The 20,931-nt window shown below is 43.4% G+C and overlaps 1 protein-coding gene across 6 annotated transcripts in view; it reads left to right on the top strand.

The window, feature by feature from the left end:
• Positions 1-1,242: 1,242 nt before the first annotated feature.
• Positions 1,243-20,931, top strand: part of IFT172 (intraflagellar transport 172) — a 35,934-nt gene continuing 16,245 nt past the window's right edge. For 4 of the 6 annotated variants that reach the window (XR_015731610.1, XR_004592083.3, XM_034421104.3 and 1 more), the window contains exons 1-26: positions 1,243-1,352; positions 1,588-1,731; positions 3,198-3,310; positions 4,481-4,520; positions 4,894-4,959; positions 5,178-5,257; positions 5,764-5,851; positions 7,258-7,472; positions 7,558-7,681; positions 7,809-7,904; positions 9,070-9,231; positions 10,725-10,778; positions 10,982-11,085; positions 11,187-11,272; positions 11,372-11,484; positions 11,629-11,796; positions 11,988-12,124; positions 12,403-12,510; positions 13,727-13,811; positions 14,292-14,384; positions 14,823-14,900; positions 14,987-15,235; positions 17,519-17,597; positions 19,029-19,149; positions 19,677-19,821; positions 19,896-19,985. Coding sequence is in view for 4 of the 6 variants with exons in the window: in XM_034421104.3 (XP_034276995.1) it covers positions 1,314-1,352; positions 1,588-1,731; positions 3,198-3,310; positions 4,481-4,520; positions 4,894-4,959; positions 5,178-5,257; positions 5,764-5,851; positions 7,258-7,472; positions 7,558-7,681; positions 7,809-7,904; positions 9,070-9,231; positions 10,725-10,778; positions 10,982-11,085; positions 11,187-11,272; positions 11,372-11,484; positions 11,629-11,796; positions 11,988-12,124; positions 12,403-12,510; positions 13,727-13,811; positions 14,292-14,384; positions 14,823-14,900; positions 14,987-15,235; positions 17,519-17,597; positions 19,029-19,149; positions 19,677-19,821; positions 19,896-19,985 (2,877 nt within the window). In the remaining 2 variants the exon portion in view is untranslated. The remainder of the gene's footprint in view (positions 1,353-1,587; positions 1,732-3,197; positions 3,311-4,480; positions 4,521-4,893; positions 4,960-5,177; positions 5,258-5,763; positions 5,852-7,257; positions 7,473-7,557; positions 7,682-7,808; positions 7,905-9,069; positions 9,232-10,724; positions 10,779-10,981; positions 11,086-11,186; positions 11,273-11,371; positions 11,485-11,628; positions 11,797-11,987; positions 12,125-12,402; positions 12,511-13,726; positions 13,812-14,291; positions 14,385-14,822; positions 14,901-14,986; positions 15,236-17,518; positions 17,598-19,028; positions 19,150-19,676; positions 19,822-19,895; positions 19,986-20,931) is intronic. The other 2 variants (XM_087883365.1, XM_087883363.1) reach the window with 1 other exon arrangement.

Raw genomic sequence — 20,931 nt, 5'->3', positions numbered from 1 at the left:
TCCGGTAGCAATGGCGGCGGGTGGTTCGGAGAACCGGTAGCAAAAATCCTTGCGCTCTCCCCCTGCCCAGCTGAGCCATGCGATCATCAGAGGCTTTTTTTTTTACTTTTAAAAGCATTTTTTCTATAACCTCTTCTGACGAAAAAATGCTTTTAAAAGTAAAAAAAAAGCCTCTGATGATCGCGCGGCTCAGCTGGGATTGTCAGAGGCTTTTCAAAACATTTTTTTCTGCAACCTCTTGGCTGAAGAGGTGGTAAAAAAATGCTTTGAAAAGTCTCTGACGATCCCAGCTGAGTTGCCTGATCGGCAGAGGCTTTTCAAAGCATTAGAAAAAATGCTTTGAAAAGTTAAAAAAAAAAAAAAGTTGGCCACGCCCACCCAGTCACATTAAACCCCCCCCCACCAAGCCACGCCCACAGAACCGGTAGTAACAAATTTTACATTTCACCCCTACTAGGATTGCTTTGGTTTTTTTGGCTGCTGTTGCAACAGTACAGTTTGTCCTCAACTTACGACCATAATGAGTCTGTTGTTAAGTGAGACATTTGTTACGTGAGTTTTGCTTCATTTTACTACCTTTCTTGCCACAGTTGTTAAGTGAATCACTGCAGTTGATAAGTTAATAACAGTTGTTAAGTGAATCTGGCTTCCCCATTGACTTTACTTGTCAGAAGGTCACAAAAAGCGATCATATGACCTTGAGACATAGCAACAGTCCTAAATATGAGTCAGTTGCCAAGCATCTGAATTTTGATGACATGATCATGGGGATGCTGCAAAAGTCATAACTCTGAAAAAATGGCCATAAGTCACTGTTTTCAGTGTCATTGTAACTTTGAATGGTCACTAAATGAACTGTTGTAAGTCGAGGACGACCTGTATAAACTCCTATTTACGTGATTGTGCACTTGGACTCCAAGATCCCTCTCACAGTTACTGGCATTAAGCCAAGTATCACTAGTCTGTGTACCTGTAGGGTTGGCTATACTGAATATATCTAGCTCAGCATATAGCAATTATATCTAGCTCAGTATATCTTGCTCAGTATGTAGCCATTATAAGTTTTCCGCAAAGTCCTAAAAGGCGAGATGGAGTTCTGAAAAACTAAGTTTCCAACTGTTTCTATGATCAGTTCCCTCCCCCGCCCTTCCTTAGTGGAGATTTGAAGACTGCTCCCACAAATAAGCGTCTATTTAGCGTATCTCTATGGTTCGCGTGGCTTTCCTTTACGCTTCACGCGGAGCCCGTGACGTCATCACGAGGGGACGTTACTCGGGTAACAGGAGGAGACGCGGCAGCCTCCGGCGGTGGCGATGCAGCTGCGACACGTTCGGACTCTACTTACTCCACAGGTTACTTGAGCCGAAGAAAAAAACCAGTTTGGGGAAGGAGAAGTTCGAGACCTGGGGAGAAATACCACACCTGCAGTCCCTTGCCCATGGCCTGGACCGTAGTATAGCTTCACTTCCCCGGGGAAGAAATTGGGCTGGCATCGGGTCATTTAAACCTGAAGAAATTCTCATCTGACTTGCTGGAAGTCTGCCTGTATATTCTACCTATAACTTTTCTTGCGTTTCTTTCTTCCAGGATGGGGCAGCCAAAGTTACCTGCATGGCCTGGGCCCCAAATAATACCAAATTTGCCGTTTGCACAGTGGATCGCGTGGTTCTCTTATATGATGAACAGGGTGAGCGTAGGGACAAGTTTTCCACCAAGCCTGCAGATGCTAAGGTAAATTGTTATTTTGAGTGGTCGAGCTGTATGAAATCATATTTCAGAGTTGGTCCAAAGTCAAGATTTGAGAAAGGGAGTAATGGGTTGCTCAGTTGGTATGTTAGACTCAACACATTCATTTCCTCTCATTACATGCTGCCCTTCTGGATGAATCAGTTTTAATTATTTAGTACTTTATTGTTGTAGACCTATGCGTTAAGAGAGGGAAAATGTACTCTATTCTATGAAGACTTATCCTGAACCTATTTTCAGAAGTTTTCAAAAATGCATTTACTTTGGAATTGCCTGAGTAATATTTTACAAGATATTCATGTGACACTGCCATCAGATTATTGTTATACAAAATACTTGTTAGAAATGATGAATGCAAATATGAAGGGAAGAGACAATTTTTTGTAACTGGTAGCAAGTATCATAATTGGATATACCAAGCATCATTTATGTATTGTGAGTTTTTGTACAGAAGCTCAATTATCTTCCAAGGCTTTAAAAGTACAGTAAAACTAGAATAAATCATTTCAGGAAATAATTAAAAATCAGTTTCACAATGTTGCAATGAAGCAGAAACCACACTAAACCACAACTGAAGGATGGAAGGACGGAAACACTACTTGTTCTTTTTCGTCGGAGACCCAGCCATAACTCAAACAAATGCCGATTTCTAACTTCTACAGTTGATTTTTTTGAACTAAAAACACCACTCATTTACATATTTATATATGTATGTCAAAATCTCAGTCCCAGAAAAATTGAAGATGCCCATGACTCCAAAGCACTACAGTTTCCACATATTTTTATATTTTTTAATGATTTGACCAGTCCATTAAATTGGGCCAGTTTCATTTTGGCATTTATCACAGACCTGGTAATTTTCTACAAAGTGTTGTTGTCTCGCTTGGTTCTAGAAAACAGCCTTTTTTGTGGGAATTGTACAACCCCACAACTTTTGTCCTGAATAAACCTTTTCACATTTTTGGCCTAATTTGATGGATTTCACATATTCCAGCTTTCATGTATGTCCATAAAATATGGCATAAAGGTACACATTATTAGTGACACATTGGCATCAATATACTGATACATGATTGACATGTTCTAGATATATTCTCAGCCTGTAGTAAATTGTATAACCTCATAGCTGTTTTTTTTGTTGGTCTTGTCGCCTATCTATATTATTGATATTATTTTTAAAATGCCCCAGAAATTTATTTCATCTCTTACTGTTTGTTTGTATTTCTGTTTTGCAAATCTGGGTTCCTTTTTGCCTGCTTTGTTTGCAAAACACTTACTGCTTCTTGAATGAAATCACCTTTACTTCTAATAGTTTTCCTGGTGCACTGCATTGATGTAAATGACTTTTTCAGACATGATGATGTCTCCTGATATACATTTTTTATGGATTATGATTTTGAATAAACACCAGGCACATTAAGTTACAGCCTTTATCTATCTTCTCTTTCCAGTATGGCAGGAAGAGCTATGTGGTAAAAGGAATGGCATTTTCCCCAGATTCTACTAAGATTGCTGTTGGGCAGTCAGACAACATAATCTTTGTATACAAAATTGGGGAAGAATGGTAAGTGCCTTTGGGTAGGATAGGATGAAAACGGAAATTCATTCTTTTAAAATAGCAACAGGTTGTGTTGAATTGATAGCCCTTTAGTTGCACATCTGGTGTTAGTGTGGATATGGATGAAGATGATTCATTTCCTGCTTTTTGCAGTTCTAAATTGCAAGGAACGTCACATTAACTTCAGGAGACTATGGGCACACTGAGTGCCTGACCCCTGCTTTTTTTTTCTTTTTTTTCTTTTTTTCTTTTTTCTTTTTCTCATAAACATATCTTAAATGTACAATTTCTTATCTAACATACATATTTTCTTTTAACTTTCATACTAATCCAATCTTCATCCTAAACAATTTAATCATATTCAGGGTGGTTGTTCTACCATTTCATCTCCCTTGTTTTACAACAATCCTTCTTCTCCCTCTCTTCTCTTTCCTTTCTTTCCCTTCTTCCATCTACTCTTCTACTTTCTTCTTTCCTCCTCTCCTTTTCCTTCTCTACTTCCCCTTTCTTTCCCCTACCCCTCCCTTCTTCCTCCTTTCTAACTTTCTCTCCTACTCTTGTTTCCCCTCTCTTTCTTCTCTCCTTTTCCCTTTCTTCTTTCCCTCTCTCTCCATCCTCTCTTCTATCCCTCTCCATTAGTTTAGTTAGTTTTAGTTTATTTGATTTGTATACCGCCCTACTCCCGAAGGCCTCAGGGTGGTGAACAGCCAAACAATAAAATATATAAATACAAAAAATTTAAAAACCAGATAAAATCAAATTAAATCATTTTGGCCCAGACAAATTAAAACACCCCAATAATTTAAAAACAGATTTAAAATTTACATATTAAAAGAAGGAGAAGATTAGGCCAAGCCCGCTTGATGGAATAAAAAAGTCTTCACAGCGCGGCGGAAGGTGCACATTCTCTCTCTATTGTTGTATTCATTTTCAATTTAGTATTTTCCAAGGTGGTATTCAAGCAATCCCGATTTTTACTTTCTTTTCAATTACTTTTTCATTTTACTAAATTCACACATATCATCATAAATGTACATTTATATAATAACCTTTTCACCTGTCCCCTGCTTTACTCGCACTATTCCTATATTACTTCACCCAGCTGGATCTCCTAGGGGAGCTTTGTAATATTTGTTGGTCCTTGACAGTAATATTGTCTCTGTTTATTCTGTCCAGGGGTGACAAAAAAGTGATCTGCAACAAGTTTATTCAGACGGTAAGTGTCTTTGTAATAAGACACCTTATACATCCTTGCATACTGGCAGATCTACTTTTCTTTTTGATTAATAAGAGACAGGTCCCTGAACTGAAGTTTGGGAGGGAGGGAGGGAAAGAGTTGGATATTGGATTAGTTACGCTGACCAAGATTTCTGAATGGAATAAACAGGAAGAAAAGATTATCAGAACAGCTCTGCCTAATAGTACTATCATTTTTCACAGCTGCTAAGAGGAAGTTCAGCTATGGGAGGGTCAGCATTGCAACTCCAATTTCAGAAACTGGCCATTCAGTTGACAGATTTCTTTGTCTTCATGCAGAATAGCTGTTTTCTTCTGCTCCTGATTATCCTGTTTACTTTGTTCTTTATTAGAGTGCTGTGACATGTTTGCTATGGCCAGAGGAGAATACCATTGTGTTTGGGCTTGTTGAAGGCAAGGTGAGAGAAGCTGAGTCATAGAGCTCTTTTTGAGAATTACAGTTTGGGAATTGGGAAAAAATACACCCACATCTAGATGCTGCTGCAGATTGATTCATCTTAAGTGTCATTGGCTGTCCCCAAATTCTCCCCAAGCAGTACAGATATTGAGGGGTGTCTATTCTGATTCTCTTCTTGCTCCCTGATCGTTGGGATGACCTGATTTTTCTTTCCTGAAGATTCGTTTAGCTAACACCAAGACCAACAAATCCTCTACCATTTATGGAACAGATTCCTATGTGGTGTCACTGGCCTCCAAGTAAGTGAGGGAATGGGAGAGGTGCCTTAGTTGACTGCCTAGAAGTTGCTAGCTCTGGTTCCTCTCCTGGCCAGCTGGCCAGGAGCGTAGAGCACGGGTCCCCAATCCCCGGTCCATGGACTGACACTGGTCTGTGGCATGCCAGAAACCGGGCCGTGCAACCAAGTGAAGCCCCATCAGAGGGATGCAGGCAGCATGCGAAACCTCACACCTCTGGTCTGCAGAAAAATCTCTCTCCACAGAACTGGTCCCTGGTACCCAAAAGGTTGGGGACTGTGGGCATAGAGTACTTGTTTATTGTGAGTACCTGTCTTTAGGCTGCAGTTGAGTAGATTAGCTACGTGATACTTATCCTGAGCCTGATGGCTGCAGTGCTCTAGCCTACATCATTGTAAACAGAATTACAAATGATTGTGGAGAATCTTTTCTCCACAATAAATGAGTGGCTTAAAGAAATGATCCCCTGCAATGCCATATTGATCACTCCTTATATATCCCCTCTGCAGTGTCTCGGGGAAGGGTATCCTCTCTGGACATGCAGATGGAACCATTGTGCGTTACTTCTTTGATGATGAAGGCTCTGGGGAATCACAGGTACGAAAAACTTTGTCCTCCTCCTCTAACCAAATTAAGCCTGTAAAGAGGTGAGTGTAACATGGAAAGCAGTTATTAGCAATAGCACTTAGACTTATATACCACTTCATAGTGCTTTAACAGCCTTCTCTAAGCGGTTTACAAAGTCAGCATATTGCCCCCAACAATCTGGGTCCTCATTTTACCCACCTCGGAAGGATGGAAGGCTGAGTCAACCTTGAGCCTGGTGAGATTCGATCTGCCAAACTGCTGGCAGCCGGTGATCAGCAGAAGTAACCTGCAGTGCTGCACTCTAACCACTGTGCTATCGCGGCTCTTATTCCTTCAAGATATAGTGTTATCCAGGGAGTGGCAGCTTTTTTTAGCCTGATTTCATATTTCTGGAAAAGATGGATACTCCCCCAACAAGAATTTCCACTAAACTGGAGAGGTAGTTTGGAATGAGGTGAATAGAGCACCTCTTAGTTGGAGACTCGAAGGTTGCTGGGATAGTCTTCTTATAGAGAGAGATCTTTGTGTGCATACACACACTGTACATTTTCTTTTCTATTTTGTGAACAACTTTGCATACTGTTCTACACTTACATATGCTTCAAAGACGGTGGAGTTGTACAGTTCACAGTCTTCACTCTTTCTACCAACGTCATCTCTTTTCCTGATTTTCTGCCTTTCTTTCAAGATGATGCACTCTCCCTGCTCTGCTTCCCCTGGCATGTGAAGAAGAAAGTAATTAAAATGATCATGGCATCCCACCCCCCCATCTCATCTACTTTGGCCTTTTCCCTGCTGTACTGGGTAGAACAGGAAAGCCATTTGTGTGTGCTACTATATGCAGAAAAGGATATTTATATGAGACAGAAAATGAAAGATTTCCCCCTGGTATTTTATATTATGAGCAGGAAGTTCTCCTTAAAAAATGGAAAGGTTATCATATATTAAATTCCTTATTACATCTATCTAGTTTGTTATATTGGCTGTGTTTGTTTTAGAACAAATCTGCACTTGGAGCCCAAGCTAAATTAGGCTGCTGAAGCTCCCCACAGCAAAAAGAGTATTGCATTTCCTGTGCAGATTAATAAACTTATATCTGGAAGTTAACAGAAAGAACAAGACTCCCTTTTTAGGCCAACCTGGTTACCAAGATGTGGAATTGGTCTTAAGAGGAATTAGTCTGATTAAAATAGTTTTTCGGTATAAATGTCCAGAAAAGGATATCTAAAATGCCATTGTGTACCCAGTTAATGGATCGAAGAAAATGTCATGGGTCTTCTCAGCAGCATGATATTTTCATGTTGGCTTGGGGTAAGTATTTGCACAGCCTTTGTTGAGAGCACTGTGCAGTGTTTGCTGTCTGTTGCCACTTGTCTCTTTCAACTCTCTGATTTTTGCTTCTGGATTTTCAACAGGGCAAATTGGTGATGCACCCCTGTCCCCCTTATGCCTTGGCATGGGCATCCAACAGCATTGTGGCTTGCGGCTGTGACAAAAAGATTGTGGCCTATGGGAAAGAAGGGCATGTGATCCAAACCTTTGACTACAGTCGAGATGCTTCAGAGAAGGAGTTCACTGTTGCAGCCGCCAGTCCAGGGGGCCAGTCAGTAGTAATTGGCAGTTTTGACAGGTGTGATGCTCGAGGATGGAACAAGGGAACAGATTGAAGTAGGGCAAATCTCTCCTGGCTACTCACTCCATCTTTGATCTTTCAGGCTAAGAGTGTTGAACTGGAGTCCTCGTCGCAGTGCATGGGAGGAAGCCAAGCCCAAGGAGATTTCTCATCTATATACCATCACAGCGTTGGCCTGGAAACGAGATGGTTCACGACTCTGTGCGGTGTGTTTCCCCTCTCTGTATCATGCCTGTGGATACAATTCCTGGATGGCCTTGTGTTCCGATCTCATATTCTGGGTTGGAGGGCTAGTACACAAAGGATACCTGAAGGAAACTTTTGTTTTCACAGGGTACCCTGTGTGGTGGAGTGGAACAGTTTGACTGCTGCCTTCGCAGGAGCATTTACAAGAACAAATTTGAAATGACGTATGTGGGGCCAAGCCAGGTATGAGTGTGAAGTGTGAAGTTTGGAATACAAGAACCTTTGCTCATTGTCAAATACCAGCAGAATGAGAACTAAATAAACCACAAAGAATTTTTTTCCAAGTGGTATGGGCAGTAATAGTTTGTTAGTCACAAAATAGATATTATTGCCTTAGAGAATTAATGCATAGTGTTATAACAACATATATGTGAATGTTGAACATGTACCTGTTTTATAGCAATAGCACTTAGACTTATATACCACTTCCCAGTGCTTTACAGCCCTCTCCAAGTAGTTTACAGAGTCAGCATATTGCCTCCAACAATCTGAGTCCTCATTTTACTGACCTCAGAAGGCTGAGTCAACATTGAGCTGGTGAGAATCGAACTGCTGGCAGTTGGCAGAATTACTCTGCAATACTGCATTCTAACCACTGCACCACCACAGCTCTTTTATGCCTAATATACGCAGCACACATGTTGTAGCAATGGCAATAGCATTTAGACTTGTATAGCGCCCCATAGTGCTTTAGAGCACTCTCTGGCTGGTTTACAATGTCAGCATATTGCCCCCAACAATCTGATTCCACATTTTACTGACCTCGGAAGGATGGAAGGCTGAGTCAACATGATGATATACATAGTGCTACTAAAAATACATAACAGGACACATCCATTTCCGTCCCTACTCAGGACTTCCAGGTTCTCCCCCTAAAGTCTGAAAGTCTTTGATTTCACCTCCTTTATGATGCTGCCGTATCACTTAATATATTCTGATTCCTACCTTTGATCAGGAAAAAAAGTTGTCTTTAAAGTATTTCAGGCAAACTAGTTATTTGTAGAGATTAAACTTGAAAATGTATTATTGGAAGGCAGAGGCAGAAATATTAGCATGGTGTGAGGCTGTGCTATTGATCTGGATAGTCTTCCTAAAGTTAAATGTAATAGTGGGTGAATACAAAATGACAGAATTTAATGATTGCAACAATTTAGCTAATAATGCTAGGCTTCTTAGCCTCCGGGAAACCAACCTGACTTTCTTAAGACCAGCTAGTCTCTAATGAGCTGTCCTCATCTTTTTGTTCTACACATAATTCTATAGACCACCAATATGCATGTAGGTATATTGGTTGGGGAAAAGAGATTCCTGCCTGCTTTGCTATGATATCTTTTTATCTATATGCCAGGTCATTGTGAAGAATTTGTCCACTGGTATGCGAGTAGTTTTGAAATCCCACTACGGCTATGAAATCGATGAGGTGAAAATCCTGGGAAAGGAACGCTACCTTGTTGCCCACACCTCAGATACACTGCTTCTGGGTGACCTGAGTTCCACCAAACTCAGCGAGGTAACATGTTTCACATGTAAGATGGTGGGCTGATTGAGGTTGGGAGGCTGGTCTGCATAAGATCTGTTTCTTAATTAGTTCCTGCCCGTTGCACTCAGTTAGATACAGTGATTTGTTCAAGCCATAGATTTAGGCGTCACGCATAAAAAACAAACAGGCAAGGTCTTGATCATACCGTTGTGGCTGCGATTTTGACTTTTTTCACCACACTCTGCAGACATCCCTGATTCAGATGTCTTTTTGGATTCCTCAGGCTTGTTTCTGTATCTCCAACCATGATTAATGGCAAGAGATCAAAGCTGTCCCTGAATGCCTTTGGCTGTTCTCGGGTTTTTAATCCCCCTGAGATCTCTGCCGTTTATCACTTTGGCTTGGTTTGGCTTTTCTGCAGCTTTTTTGACCAGGAGGACGGTTGTTCATCCATTTTTGCTGGGTAACCTTTAAAGAAATGGATGTGAATCTCTTTTTCCCCTCCCTGTTCTCTCTTTTTCCAAATGTCAGTCCTCACTGCCGGGGACTTCACCATTTTCCTATGATTTCCCAGAGGGAGACAATAGTTTATAAAACTCACCTTAACCTTTTTGAATACTTCTGTCTCTTTTCAGTCATGGCATCTTAAATTACTGGCAGTTGGAATATAAAGCCAGTCCTGACTGCTTGAACAGGCTTAGCCTGGTTGTTTACATGGTGAGAGTCTGCAGACTGGGCTTGGCTGGCAGAACTTAATCACTTTGTAGAAAGTTATAAATGACGTGAGCAGCATGCATGCTGAGAAATGTAGGCAGGGTGGATAAAACTTTTTTTTTAAAAAAATAAAAAAAATCAGATTTTTAAAAAATTAGATTGGATTTTTTAAATTTAAATTGGATTTTTTTGATTTTTATTAAATTTATTTTAATAAAATGCTTTTCAAGTAAAAATCTGCCTAAGGTAGTTTTCTATTTACAATACATTAATTATTTATTCATCATGAAATGGAGCTTAATTATGTAGCATGAGGCTATATATTCTGCAATATTGAGACTGTCAGTGAGTCAACAGCGGGTCGGAGGAGGAGCCGCTGTGGGACAGAGATGACAGTAGCTCTTTAAAAATTATGATTTAAATTGAGTTGATTTAAATCAAGCCTTTTTACTAGTGATTTAAATCGTGATTTAAATCGACTTCATTTAAATCAAATCCACCCTGAATGCAGGGATGTCAAACTGGCTGGCAAAGTGTTGCAGGAGGCCGCCCAGGCTGAAAACGTGGCGCAGGGGGCTGCGCATGGCCCCCTGTGCCCTGTTTTGGCTGCACCGCGGATCGGTCCTTTGTTATTTCCAGGCCGGCCGCGCGGACCAGATTAAAGCACATGGGCCTTGAGTTTGACATCCCTGTGCTAGTGGGAGCATGTTATGTAAAAGAACAATCTTGTCAAATCTCATCAGACAAGTGTGAATGGGGTGAACATGGTAAGATTGTCTGATTTCATGCACGCTATCTATTCTTCTCAGGTGGCCTGGCAGGGATCTGGTGGGAATGAGAAGTTTTTCTTTGACAATGAAAATGTAAGTGTTTGCATGCTGCCCATTCAAATATTGCTAGTATTTCTCTCTCTTAGCTTTCTTTCTGCAAGAGTGTGTTCTACTCTTCTGGTTGGCATTTCTATAATATTGGAAGGGGAAGAAGTATGAGAAGCCATGACATTTGAAGGTCCTATGCCCCTTTTTCCTTTGCCATTCAGATTGTCATGCTTCCCATCTTATTCTAGGTCTGCATGATCTTCAATGCAGGAGAGTTGACTGTAGTGGAATATGGGAGTAATGAGATTTTGGGTTCTGTGCGCACCGAGTTCATGAACCCCCATCTCATCAGGTGAATAATGAGACCTTTTTCTGCTGTTGGAACTTGAAGAGTAAAAGCACCTGCCCTCCCAACATGCACATACCTATTCTCACTTTTGAACTTTTTTTTAGTGTCCGACTCAATGAGAGGAGGCAACGAGGAACTGAGGAGAACAAACGACTGGCTTATTTAGTTGACATTAAGACCATCGCAGCAGGTGAGTGAAGTTCCTTCTTCTTTTCTACCCGAGCTTGGATTCCTTGAGGTTGATCTCAACTTTAATTCTGAGCCTTGTATCTTTTGTTCCTGACTTTAGTGGACCTTGTGGCCAGCTATAATATTGGCACTATCAGCCATGACAGCAAGATTGACTGGCTGGAGCTGAATGAAACTGGTCATAAATTGCTTTTCCGAGATAAAAAGATGAAGGTAACAGGAGGAGATAGAAGGGGAGGGAACTATGTTGTGTAGGGACCCTGAATGGAAGGAAAAAGAATGATAACATGAAAAACATGCCTCTGTTGATGCTGTGTTTTTTTTTCTCCCACCCACCTCACCTGTTCTAATTCCCAGCTGCATCTCTATGACATTGACAGTGCTGTAAAGACCACCATCCTTAGCTACTGTTCTTATGTGCAATGGGTTCCAGGAAGTGACGTGGTGGTAGCCCAGAATCGAAACAGTCTCTGTGTATGGTATAACATTGATACACCAGAACGAGTGACCATGTTCCCCATGAAGGTAATATTTGCTCTCCACCTGCTGGTATCAGACCAGCATATGGTTTAAGTGCTTAGTTGGTAAAGATTAGCTGGAGTTTGCGAGGCTGCAGATGGTCACAATCTCTCAGCTACAGAAGGGAAGACAAGAGCTAGCCTGGCAGATTATATAGTGTGGGAAAAGAACTAAGTTTTAAAAATTGTGTCCTGCAGGGTGATATTGTGGACTTGGAGAGGAGCAATGGGAAGACAGAGGTGATTGTGACTGAGGGTGTAAATACCGTGTCCTACACTCTGGATGAGGGGCTCATTGAGTTTGGCACAGCAATTGATGATGGTGACTACCACAGGTGAGAGGCTGAAATGGATTCCAGAGAGGTTTACATTTCCAACCAGGTAAGAATCTGGAATCAGCCACCAAGCAACCTCCAGAAAAGCTTTGGTGGGGATCCATGAGCAAGCAAAGTTGGTCCACCCTTACTCTTGAAGGGAGGAATCTGCCCTTGCATGTGAAGCCTTGGTGGAGTCTACAGAGAGTTTGAAGAAAATCTGATTCCTTATTCTTAATCATTCAGTGTCCCATTGCCATGGGTGACTGCTACTCAGCCCCTTTGCTTTCTGCTTTTAGAGCTGTAGCTTTCTTAGAAACATTGGAGATGTCCGCTGAGACAGAGGCCATGTGGAAGACACTAAGTCGACTAGCATTGGAAGCCAAACAGCTGCATATTGCTGAAAGGTGAGTGATTTGGTCTGGCAAGCTCCCCAAAAGTATGTGTTAGAGTTAATCTGGCACTGTTAGCCAGAGAATCAAGAGTCTGGTTTTGGACAAACACATTTTCTAAAAAGGCACAAGCTTTTTTTAAAAAAATTGATTTATATGCCGCCCTTCTCCGGAGACTCAGGGCGGCTTACAATGCGCTAAGCAATAGCCTTCATTCTTTTGTATATTTATACAAAGTCAGCTTATTGCCCGCACAAACTGGGTCCTTTTGTCAGGTGCATTCCATTTCAGCTCCTGACATGCACAGTGGCTAAACTGATGTAGGATTGAAATTGGGGTGAAGCAGAGGAGGTGATGGTGAAAGACAAATTGGTTATATGGATGCCGGTTATAAAATTTCTTAGTTGGAAAAGATGCTGACAGATTCCTGTTTATTTTAATACCATAGATCAGGAATGTCAAATTTGATTTCATTGAGGGCCACATCAGGATTGTGTCTGACGTCGGGAGAGGCCGGCGGGAGGAGGGGATGGTCAGGGTGGATGTGGCCAACTTTGCATCACTAGTGTCAGGGGCACCTGTGGCAGCCCGAGTGCTCTGCTAGCAAAAACAGGCTCCCAGTCTCCATTTTCAGCTGGGCTGGCCTCCTGCAACCCTCTGCCAGTGATAATGGAGCTCGGGAAGGCCACATGGGAGCCCGATTTTGCTGGCAGAGGCACCACGGGCTGGTCCTTTGCTGTTACCAGGGCGGCCCCATAGGCCAGATCTAAGCACTCCGCGAGACAGATGCAGCCCACAGGCCTTGAGTTTGACACCCCTGCCATAGATTAACCTAGTTTTCCCACAGGGTCACTCAGAGAGCAATCCACTTAAACCAAGGAATTCTTTTTGATTCAGTCTGCCATCTTTCATGGAATACCTTGATTGGGATGGTCATTTCTGCTTGTTAAGTCTTGCTCACTCACCTCTTTACTAGTTACATTTTTACGAATTTCCTTTAGATCTGTTATGAGCTGGAAGACACTTTATTCTGCTTCCTATCCACTTTAGACCACAAAAACCTGCAACCCTTTGAATTTATATATTGGTTGTTTTCTGTTTGTATTATTATGTGTTTTTGTTGTGCACCACCCAGAATCACCCTGTCTTGAGTTAGGTGTCCTTATAAATCTTGAAATAAATAGAAAATTTAAAATGAAATAAAATAAACCCTAATAATATTTTCTTCTAGGTGTTTTGCTGCTCTTGGACAAGTATCCAAGGCTCGGTTTCTCCATGACACAAATGAGATTGCTGACCAAGTGGCCAAGGAATGTGTGAGTGAAATGCAGAGCTTGCTTTTGTTCTTTTAATTCTCCCATCTCCTAGGTTTCCATATCCATATTCCTGCAATTCCCTTTTCCTTCAATCAGGGTTTCCCAAATTGGGGAGGTACAGGTAGAGTTCTGGGGTGGGCTGAAGAACCTTTTAGTTACATTGCTACTATAAATCCACCTTTCCCAAAGATTAATTGTATTGTTTACATTGGTCATCTGGGTGCATTTCGATGTTTGGGTTTTTAGGTGAGGGATCTACATTAAGATTACATTAAAGGGGGGTGTGATGGCAAAAATGTCTAGGAACTCTTGCCTCAAAGGGAAAGAAGAACCTACTAATCCAATAGAACATTTGTCTCGTCTGGGTTCTTCTTGCACTTGGCCGGTGCTTAACTTACATGGATGGAGTTGGAGGAGGCAATCTATTTTCCCCACAGTTTGAGAATGACATTTCCTCCTCTGTTTAATTGCTCGCTTCAGGAAGGGGATGGCACAGACTATTATCAGGTCCGAGTCCGTCTGGCTATGTTAGAAAAAAACTACAAGCTGGCAGAGATGATCTTTCTGGAGCAGGTAAGTCTGGGAGCAGGGATTGCTTATTTTGAATACTTCCATCCAGTGGTGAAATCCTACCGGTTCTGTGGGCATGGCTTGGTGGGCATGGTGTGGCTTGGTGGGCATGGCTTGGTAGGTGTGGCAGGGGAAGGATACTGCAAAATCTCCATTCCCACCCCACTCCAGAGGAAGGATACTGCAAAATCTCCATTCCCACCCCACTCCAGGGGAAGGATACTGCAAAATCCCCATTCCCTCCCCACTCCAGGGGAAGGATATTGCAAAATCTCCATTCCCACCCCACACTGGGGCCAGCCAGAGGTGATATTTGCCGGTTCTCCGAACTGCTCAATATTTCTGCTACTGGTTCTCCAGAACCTGCTGGATTTTACCCCTGCTTCCATCCCCTACACCTCTCTGTACCCTAATCCATTATTGTTATTTCCCCTCTTTTAGAATGCTGTGGAGGAAGCCATGGAGATGTATCAAGACCTTCACATGTGGGATGAGTGCATCTCAGTGGCAGAGGCAAAAGTAAGCGAGGCACTGAAGACTTAAGATCACGAGTTTCTGGGATGGTGTGGTACCTCCTCCTCTGTTATCCTCTCTCTCTCTCTTAGAACCATCCTGCATTAGAAAAATTGCGTCAAAGCTATTACGAGTGGCTGCTGCAGACACAGCAGGAGGAGCGGGCTGCTGAGGTGCAGGAGATCCAAGGGGACTTGCAAGCAGCCATTGGCCTCTATCTGAAGGCTGGGCTACCGGCTAAAGCAGCACAGCTGACCATGGACCGAGAGGAGCTGCTGGCTAATACTGACCTCATCAATCGTATTGCTACAGCCCTCGTTCGAGGAGAGCTTTTTGAGCAGGTGAGGCATCTATTACACTTCAGAATGCTCAGTAGATATACAGCCCAGTGGTGAAATGTAAAATTTGTTACTACCGGTTCTGTGGGCATGGCTTGGTGGGGGGTAATGTGACTGCCTGGGCATGGCCAACTTTTTTTTTTTTTTTTACTTTTTTAAAGCATTTTTTTACAACCTATTCAGGGGAATAGGTTGTAGAAAATGCTTTTAAAAGGTAAAAAAAAGGCTCTTGACGATCACAGCTATGGCACGCGATCGTCAGAGCCTTTTTTTTAACCTTTTAAAAGCAGGAAGTAACGACACTCAGGTGGGTGGGCGGCACCTTGCGCCGCCATCGCTACCGGTTCTCTGAACCACCTGCCACAATCGCTACTGGATCGCCTGATCCGGTCCGAACCGGGAGCATTTCACCCCTGATACAGCCTCTTTAATTATGTTACATTCCTCTTTTGAAGGAGACGTGCATCACCCAGTGGCAATGGTGGGTATGCTTGTTACCTTCCTTTCATTTTCTTCAGGGTTGTAGTTGATAGCATCTTGGCAGATCTTCCCAATGTTATCTAGGCTATAGATGATAACTTACACAGCAGTGAGCAGTAAGATGAGACTATGAAAGAGTGGTAGGCATGGCTAGATTGGCAGAGTTGGGAAGGGGATAGGCTCACAATAAACAAGTTCATTGCTTTTAGAGGTTGAAAGAAAAAGGACTTGTGTGACTATGAGGGTGATGATGGAATAGGAGGATGGCCTAGGCCAGTGGTACCAAACGTTGGTGGCCTGGCTGGGGGGCTGGAGTGGAATTGGGCCGTGTGAGTGGTGGGCTGGCCCATGCCCTCTCAGCTCATGCGCCGCTCAGCTCCCACACAGCTCAACTCGTGTGCAGCTCAACTTGCACAAGTGTGTATGTGCATGAGTGCACGCACCCTGCCACTTGTACAAGTTAAGCGTGCGCATGGGTCAGCCAGCCACTCGCGTGGCCCGGTTCCAAATAGGCCACAACCTGGTAGTGGGACGCAGCCCCGGGGGTTGGGGAACCCTGGCCTAGGCTATCAGTTGCTTTTGCCTTCAGCTCATTAATTTCAATGTGTTTCTAAGGACTACATATATTAGTGTCTTTTTGAGGGTTTACGTTTTGTCTCAAGATGAAAAAAAAGAACCTTTACTAAGAGAAAGGAAAGGGGTAAGTTCTTCTACGGGTCAGTCTAGTAGAAGTTATACTCTATATTTTAATTCATTAAATCTTGCAACTATTCTCTAAATTTGGTTACTCTTTTCCCCCAAACATCCTTTTTTAAAGTTATAAATGGGCTATTAATATGAGGCCACAAAGTTGTTCAATTTTCAAGGCACCTCAAAGTCTCCAGTTCCACTGCAGTGATTTTCAATCTAAAGACTTTTGCAGGGATGCCCTGGAGCAGTGAGATGTCATCATTCCATGAGAAAAATACAGCAATGTAGGGAGTCAGTTGGGTCGTCTGACAGCAGGAGGGAGCTTGAGAGACCTCCCTTTGCTTATAGAATACTTCCCTGCATAAAAAGTGGTTGATCTGCCTTTGAACATTTGGTATTGTTGGGCAGTTTTTCTCTGGTAAACTTTCAACTGATGCATTTCTCCTCTTTTGGAGTGGCTGTGGTTTCTGGCGTCCCGATATAGCCAGTTGGTGCCATCACTGACTATTGAGGGCGAGTCGTTGGCCCCCACGGACAGGGCTCGCAACTTGGGTGTCCTCCTGGATACACGGCTGTCTTTAGAAGAGCATCTGACGGCTGTGGCCAGGAGGACTTTTTATCAGGTTCACCTGATTCGCCAGTTGCGTCCCTTTCTGGATCAGGACTCCTTATACACGGTCACTCATGCCCTGGTCACTTCCCGCCTGGACTACTGTAATGCTCTCTACATGGGACTCCCCTTGAGGAGCATCCGGAGGCTCCAACTGGTTCAGAATGCGGCCGCGCGGGTGGTTATGGGAGCAACATGGCGCTCCCATGTAACACCTCTCCTGCGCGAGCTGCACTGGCTCCCGGGTGTGCTTCAAGGTATTGGTTACCACCTTTAGAGCGCTCCATGGCTTAGGACCTGGGTACCTACGAGACCGCCTTCTGCCACTGGTAACCTCTCAGTGGCCAAATTTGTATGTATTAGTATGGGCCAAATTTGTTTAATATGTTTTAAATTGTTTTTTAAATTTTATATTGTATGTGTTTTATCTTTGGCTGTTCACCGCCCTGAGTCCTTCGGGAGAAGGGTGGTATATAAATCCAAATAAACCTTAAAACCTTTTTCAGGCTGGAGAACTCTTTGAAAAAATTCGGAACCCACAAAGAGCACTGGAGTGCTATCGCAAGGGCAACTCATTTCTGAAAGGCAAGAGAGAGAGAAAAGAAGGCTCTTCTGAGGTTGAAGCTTGACTATAAGTTCTCAAATGTTATATTTTCTACATTTTGTATTGGGTGTTTATTTAAAAAATTTAATATTAGAAGGCAAAACAAAGTCATTTACAGGGAATCCTGGTTTAGCAACCACAATTGGAACCAGCAACTCAAGTTATTGAAGCAGTCACTAAGTGAAAATCATGTGATTGTGAGCATTCTTATGATTTTACTTCAGCTTTCCTTTGCTTCTTGCTACGTCCTTCAGCCAAACTGGGCTTCTTTCCCCTTGAGCATATTTTGGTATGAGATCAATAAGCAAGTAAAAATAAGAGCAGAGAGTCAATGTGAAGGTCGTAAATGGGTTGTTTTAGCACCGTTGTAACTTTGAATGATCATTAACAAGGCAATTACTAAGTGAGGACTACTCACTGTATATTTTGCACTATAAGATGCTCCAGACCATAAGACGTACCTAGCTTTTGGGGAGGAAAACAAGAAAAAAACAATCTGCCTCTGCCTCCCAGCAATTTGCCTCCTTGCAGCAAACAGCAAACAGCCTGGTCAGCTTCAGCACAACCTGATTTAGCACGAACAGCTGATTGGCAGTTGGATCAGCCTCCTGGAATACCACCGATCAGCTGTTCAAGGCTGTGGGGATGGCCATCACCCATTACCGCTGTCTATTGCTGCCTCAGCACCCCTTACTTTTGGCCTCCATTTATCCCGTTTTTGGCCCGTTCCAGGTAGCCAGGATTGCCGTCACCACAGCAGCTTCAATCCCTGTCTCCTGGAACAGGCTGAAAACGGGACACATGGAAGCTGAAAATAGGGCACATGGAGGCTAAAAACATGCGGAGGCCGAAAATGGGGTGCACGGAGGCCAAAAATGGGGTGTGCGAAGGCGGCGATAGGCAGTAGCGATGGGTGGTGACAACAGTGATGGGTGGCGGCAATCCCCCACAGCCTGGAACAGCTGATTGGTGGTATTCTGAGAGGCCAATCCAACCACCAGTCAGCTGCTCATTCTAAATCAGGCAGTGCTGAAGCTGGCCAGGCTGTTTGCTGTTTGCTGCAAGGAGGCAAATTGCTGGGAGGCAAAGGCTAAAGGGTGGGGGCCAGCGGGTGGTCGGGCTTCAGCAACATTCGCTTTATAAGATGCATAGACATTTCCATCCACTTTTTTTTTGGGGGGGGGGAGTGTATCTTATAGTGTGAAAAATACGGTATATAGCAAATCTTGTTTATGGCAAAAATTAAAAAGGACCAAGGGAAGAGATATTTAGAAAAGGGTTTACACTGTTTCCCCCTCCCATCCTTGGATTGGCAGATTTAGGTTCTGCACACTTCTTAAAGAGACTTGTTTGTCCCAGATCCGGTCCCTTTAATTCACCTTACATGCTCTTTGTTCTTTCTTTCCCTGCAGCTGTAGAACTTTCTCGTTCAGTTTTTCCAGCAGAAGTGGTAAAACTGGAGGAGGCCTGGGGAGACCACCTTGTACAACAGAAGCAACTAGATGCAGCTATCAACCACTACATTGAGGCCAGGTCTGAGGAGGGCATACAGCCTCTTTGGGACTACCTTCCTTGTAGTTACTGGCACCCTGAAAGTTGTATGTTGGACTGGCACCCAGGATCAGGGTGGGTCCTGTGGTAGCCTTACTCTAAGGCAGGGGTGTCAAACTCAAGGTGCTTAGATCTGGTCCACGGGGCTGCCTTGGAAACAGTGAACAACCGGCTCAAGGTGCCTCTGCCAGTGAAAATGGGCTCCCAGTCTCTGTTTTCAACTGAGATGGCCTCCTGCAACCCTCTGCCAGTGAATGCGGCCCTCCCAAGCTCCATTTTTGCTGGCAAAGGGTGGCAGGAGGCCGTCCCAGCCGAAAACAGAGATTGGGAGCTCGTTTTCGCTGGCAGAGCACTCAATCCGCCACTGGTGCCCCTGACACCAGTGACGTCAAGCTGGCCATGCGCCCTTGCCAAGCCCCCCCCCCCCCCAAGGTCAAACACAACCCTGATGCAGCCCTTAATGAAATTGAGTCTGACAACCCTGCTCTAAGGAATGTGATCTTTTCCAGGTGTGCTATCAAGGCCATTGAAGCAGCCATTGGGGCTCGGCAGTGGAAGAAAGCTATATACATTCTTGACATGCAGGATAGGAAAACAGCAGCCAACTATTACCCCAAAATTGCCCAACACTATGCAGCCTTGCAAGAATATGAGGTAACAACTTTCTCCCTCCATACACACTCATCCATTGACACAATGGAAAAATAACAAGCTGCCTGTCCCTTTAGATAGCAGAGGAACTGTATGTCAAAGGAGACCACATCAAGGATGCCATTGATATGTACACCCAAGCTGGACATTGGGAAAAGGCACATAAGGTAAGAACATTCCAGAAAAATACCCTTTTGTGTTCAGTGAATGCCAGAAGAGCATAGTAAACACTTCTCAACCAATTGTTTGTCCCGTCCAAAAAACCTTCAAGAAGTCTAATGTAGGAAGAAATACAGGAAGTCCTTCACTTACCATGCAATTGGGACCAGAATTACTATTGTTAAGTTGTGGTGGTCATAATTTGAGGCACTCATATGACTGAATCCACTTTTACAACTCTTTTTATGGTGGTTGTTAAGCGAATCACACAGTCCTAAGTCTAATCCATTCTCCCAAATGGGCTTTTTTTAAAACTATAAATTGGCAACAACTGTTGCAAATTGTGGTCATAGGACCACAGGATGTTGCAACCAGTCCAAGAGCCTGGAATATGATCATGTGGCAACGTTTTACATTTTACAATGGCCAGAAGTGCTTTATGGTCTGTAAAGAACCTTTTCCAAGGCCATCATAACTCCCGACTGGTCATTAAAGGATTTTCTTACTGATGTCAAACAGCAATATTCTCCATTGTATTTTAAATAGTTTTGGAACGTACTGGAATTTCTAGCATGTATACACGTATATACGACGTCTACGCTGGCTCGGGCATGTCGTGAGAATGGCTGATGGCCGGATTCCAAAAGATCTCCTGTATGGAGAACTAGTGCAGGGAAAGCGCCTCAGAGGGAGGCCACAGCTGCGGTATAAGGATATCTGCAAGAGGGACCTAAAGGCCCTGGAAATGGACATTAACAACTGGGAAACCTTGACCTCCGATTGTTCAGTTTGGAGGCTAAAGACGCAGTCTCGAAGAGACACTTGTTCGGCAGGCTGAGGGAAAGAGGCAGTCCCGGAACCAGTGAAATCTGGGGGCTGGGCAGGGGACGGAATGTATCTGCCCTCAGTGTGGAAGGGATGGCCACTCTCGAATTGGCCTTTTTAGTCACACTA

This window comes from Pantherophis guttatus, chromosome 1, assembly GCF_059756535.1.
Source record: "Pantherophis guttatus breed Tessera chromosome 1, ASM5975653v1, whole genome shotgun sequence".
NCBI classification, from domain to species: Eukaryota; Metazoa; Chordata; class Lepidosauria; order Squamata; family Colubridae; genus Pantherophis; species Pantherophis guttatus.
The sequence above is the reverse complement of the archived record's forward strand: the minus strand, read 5'-3'. Positions and strand labels throughout refer to the sequence as shown.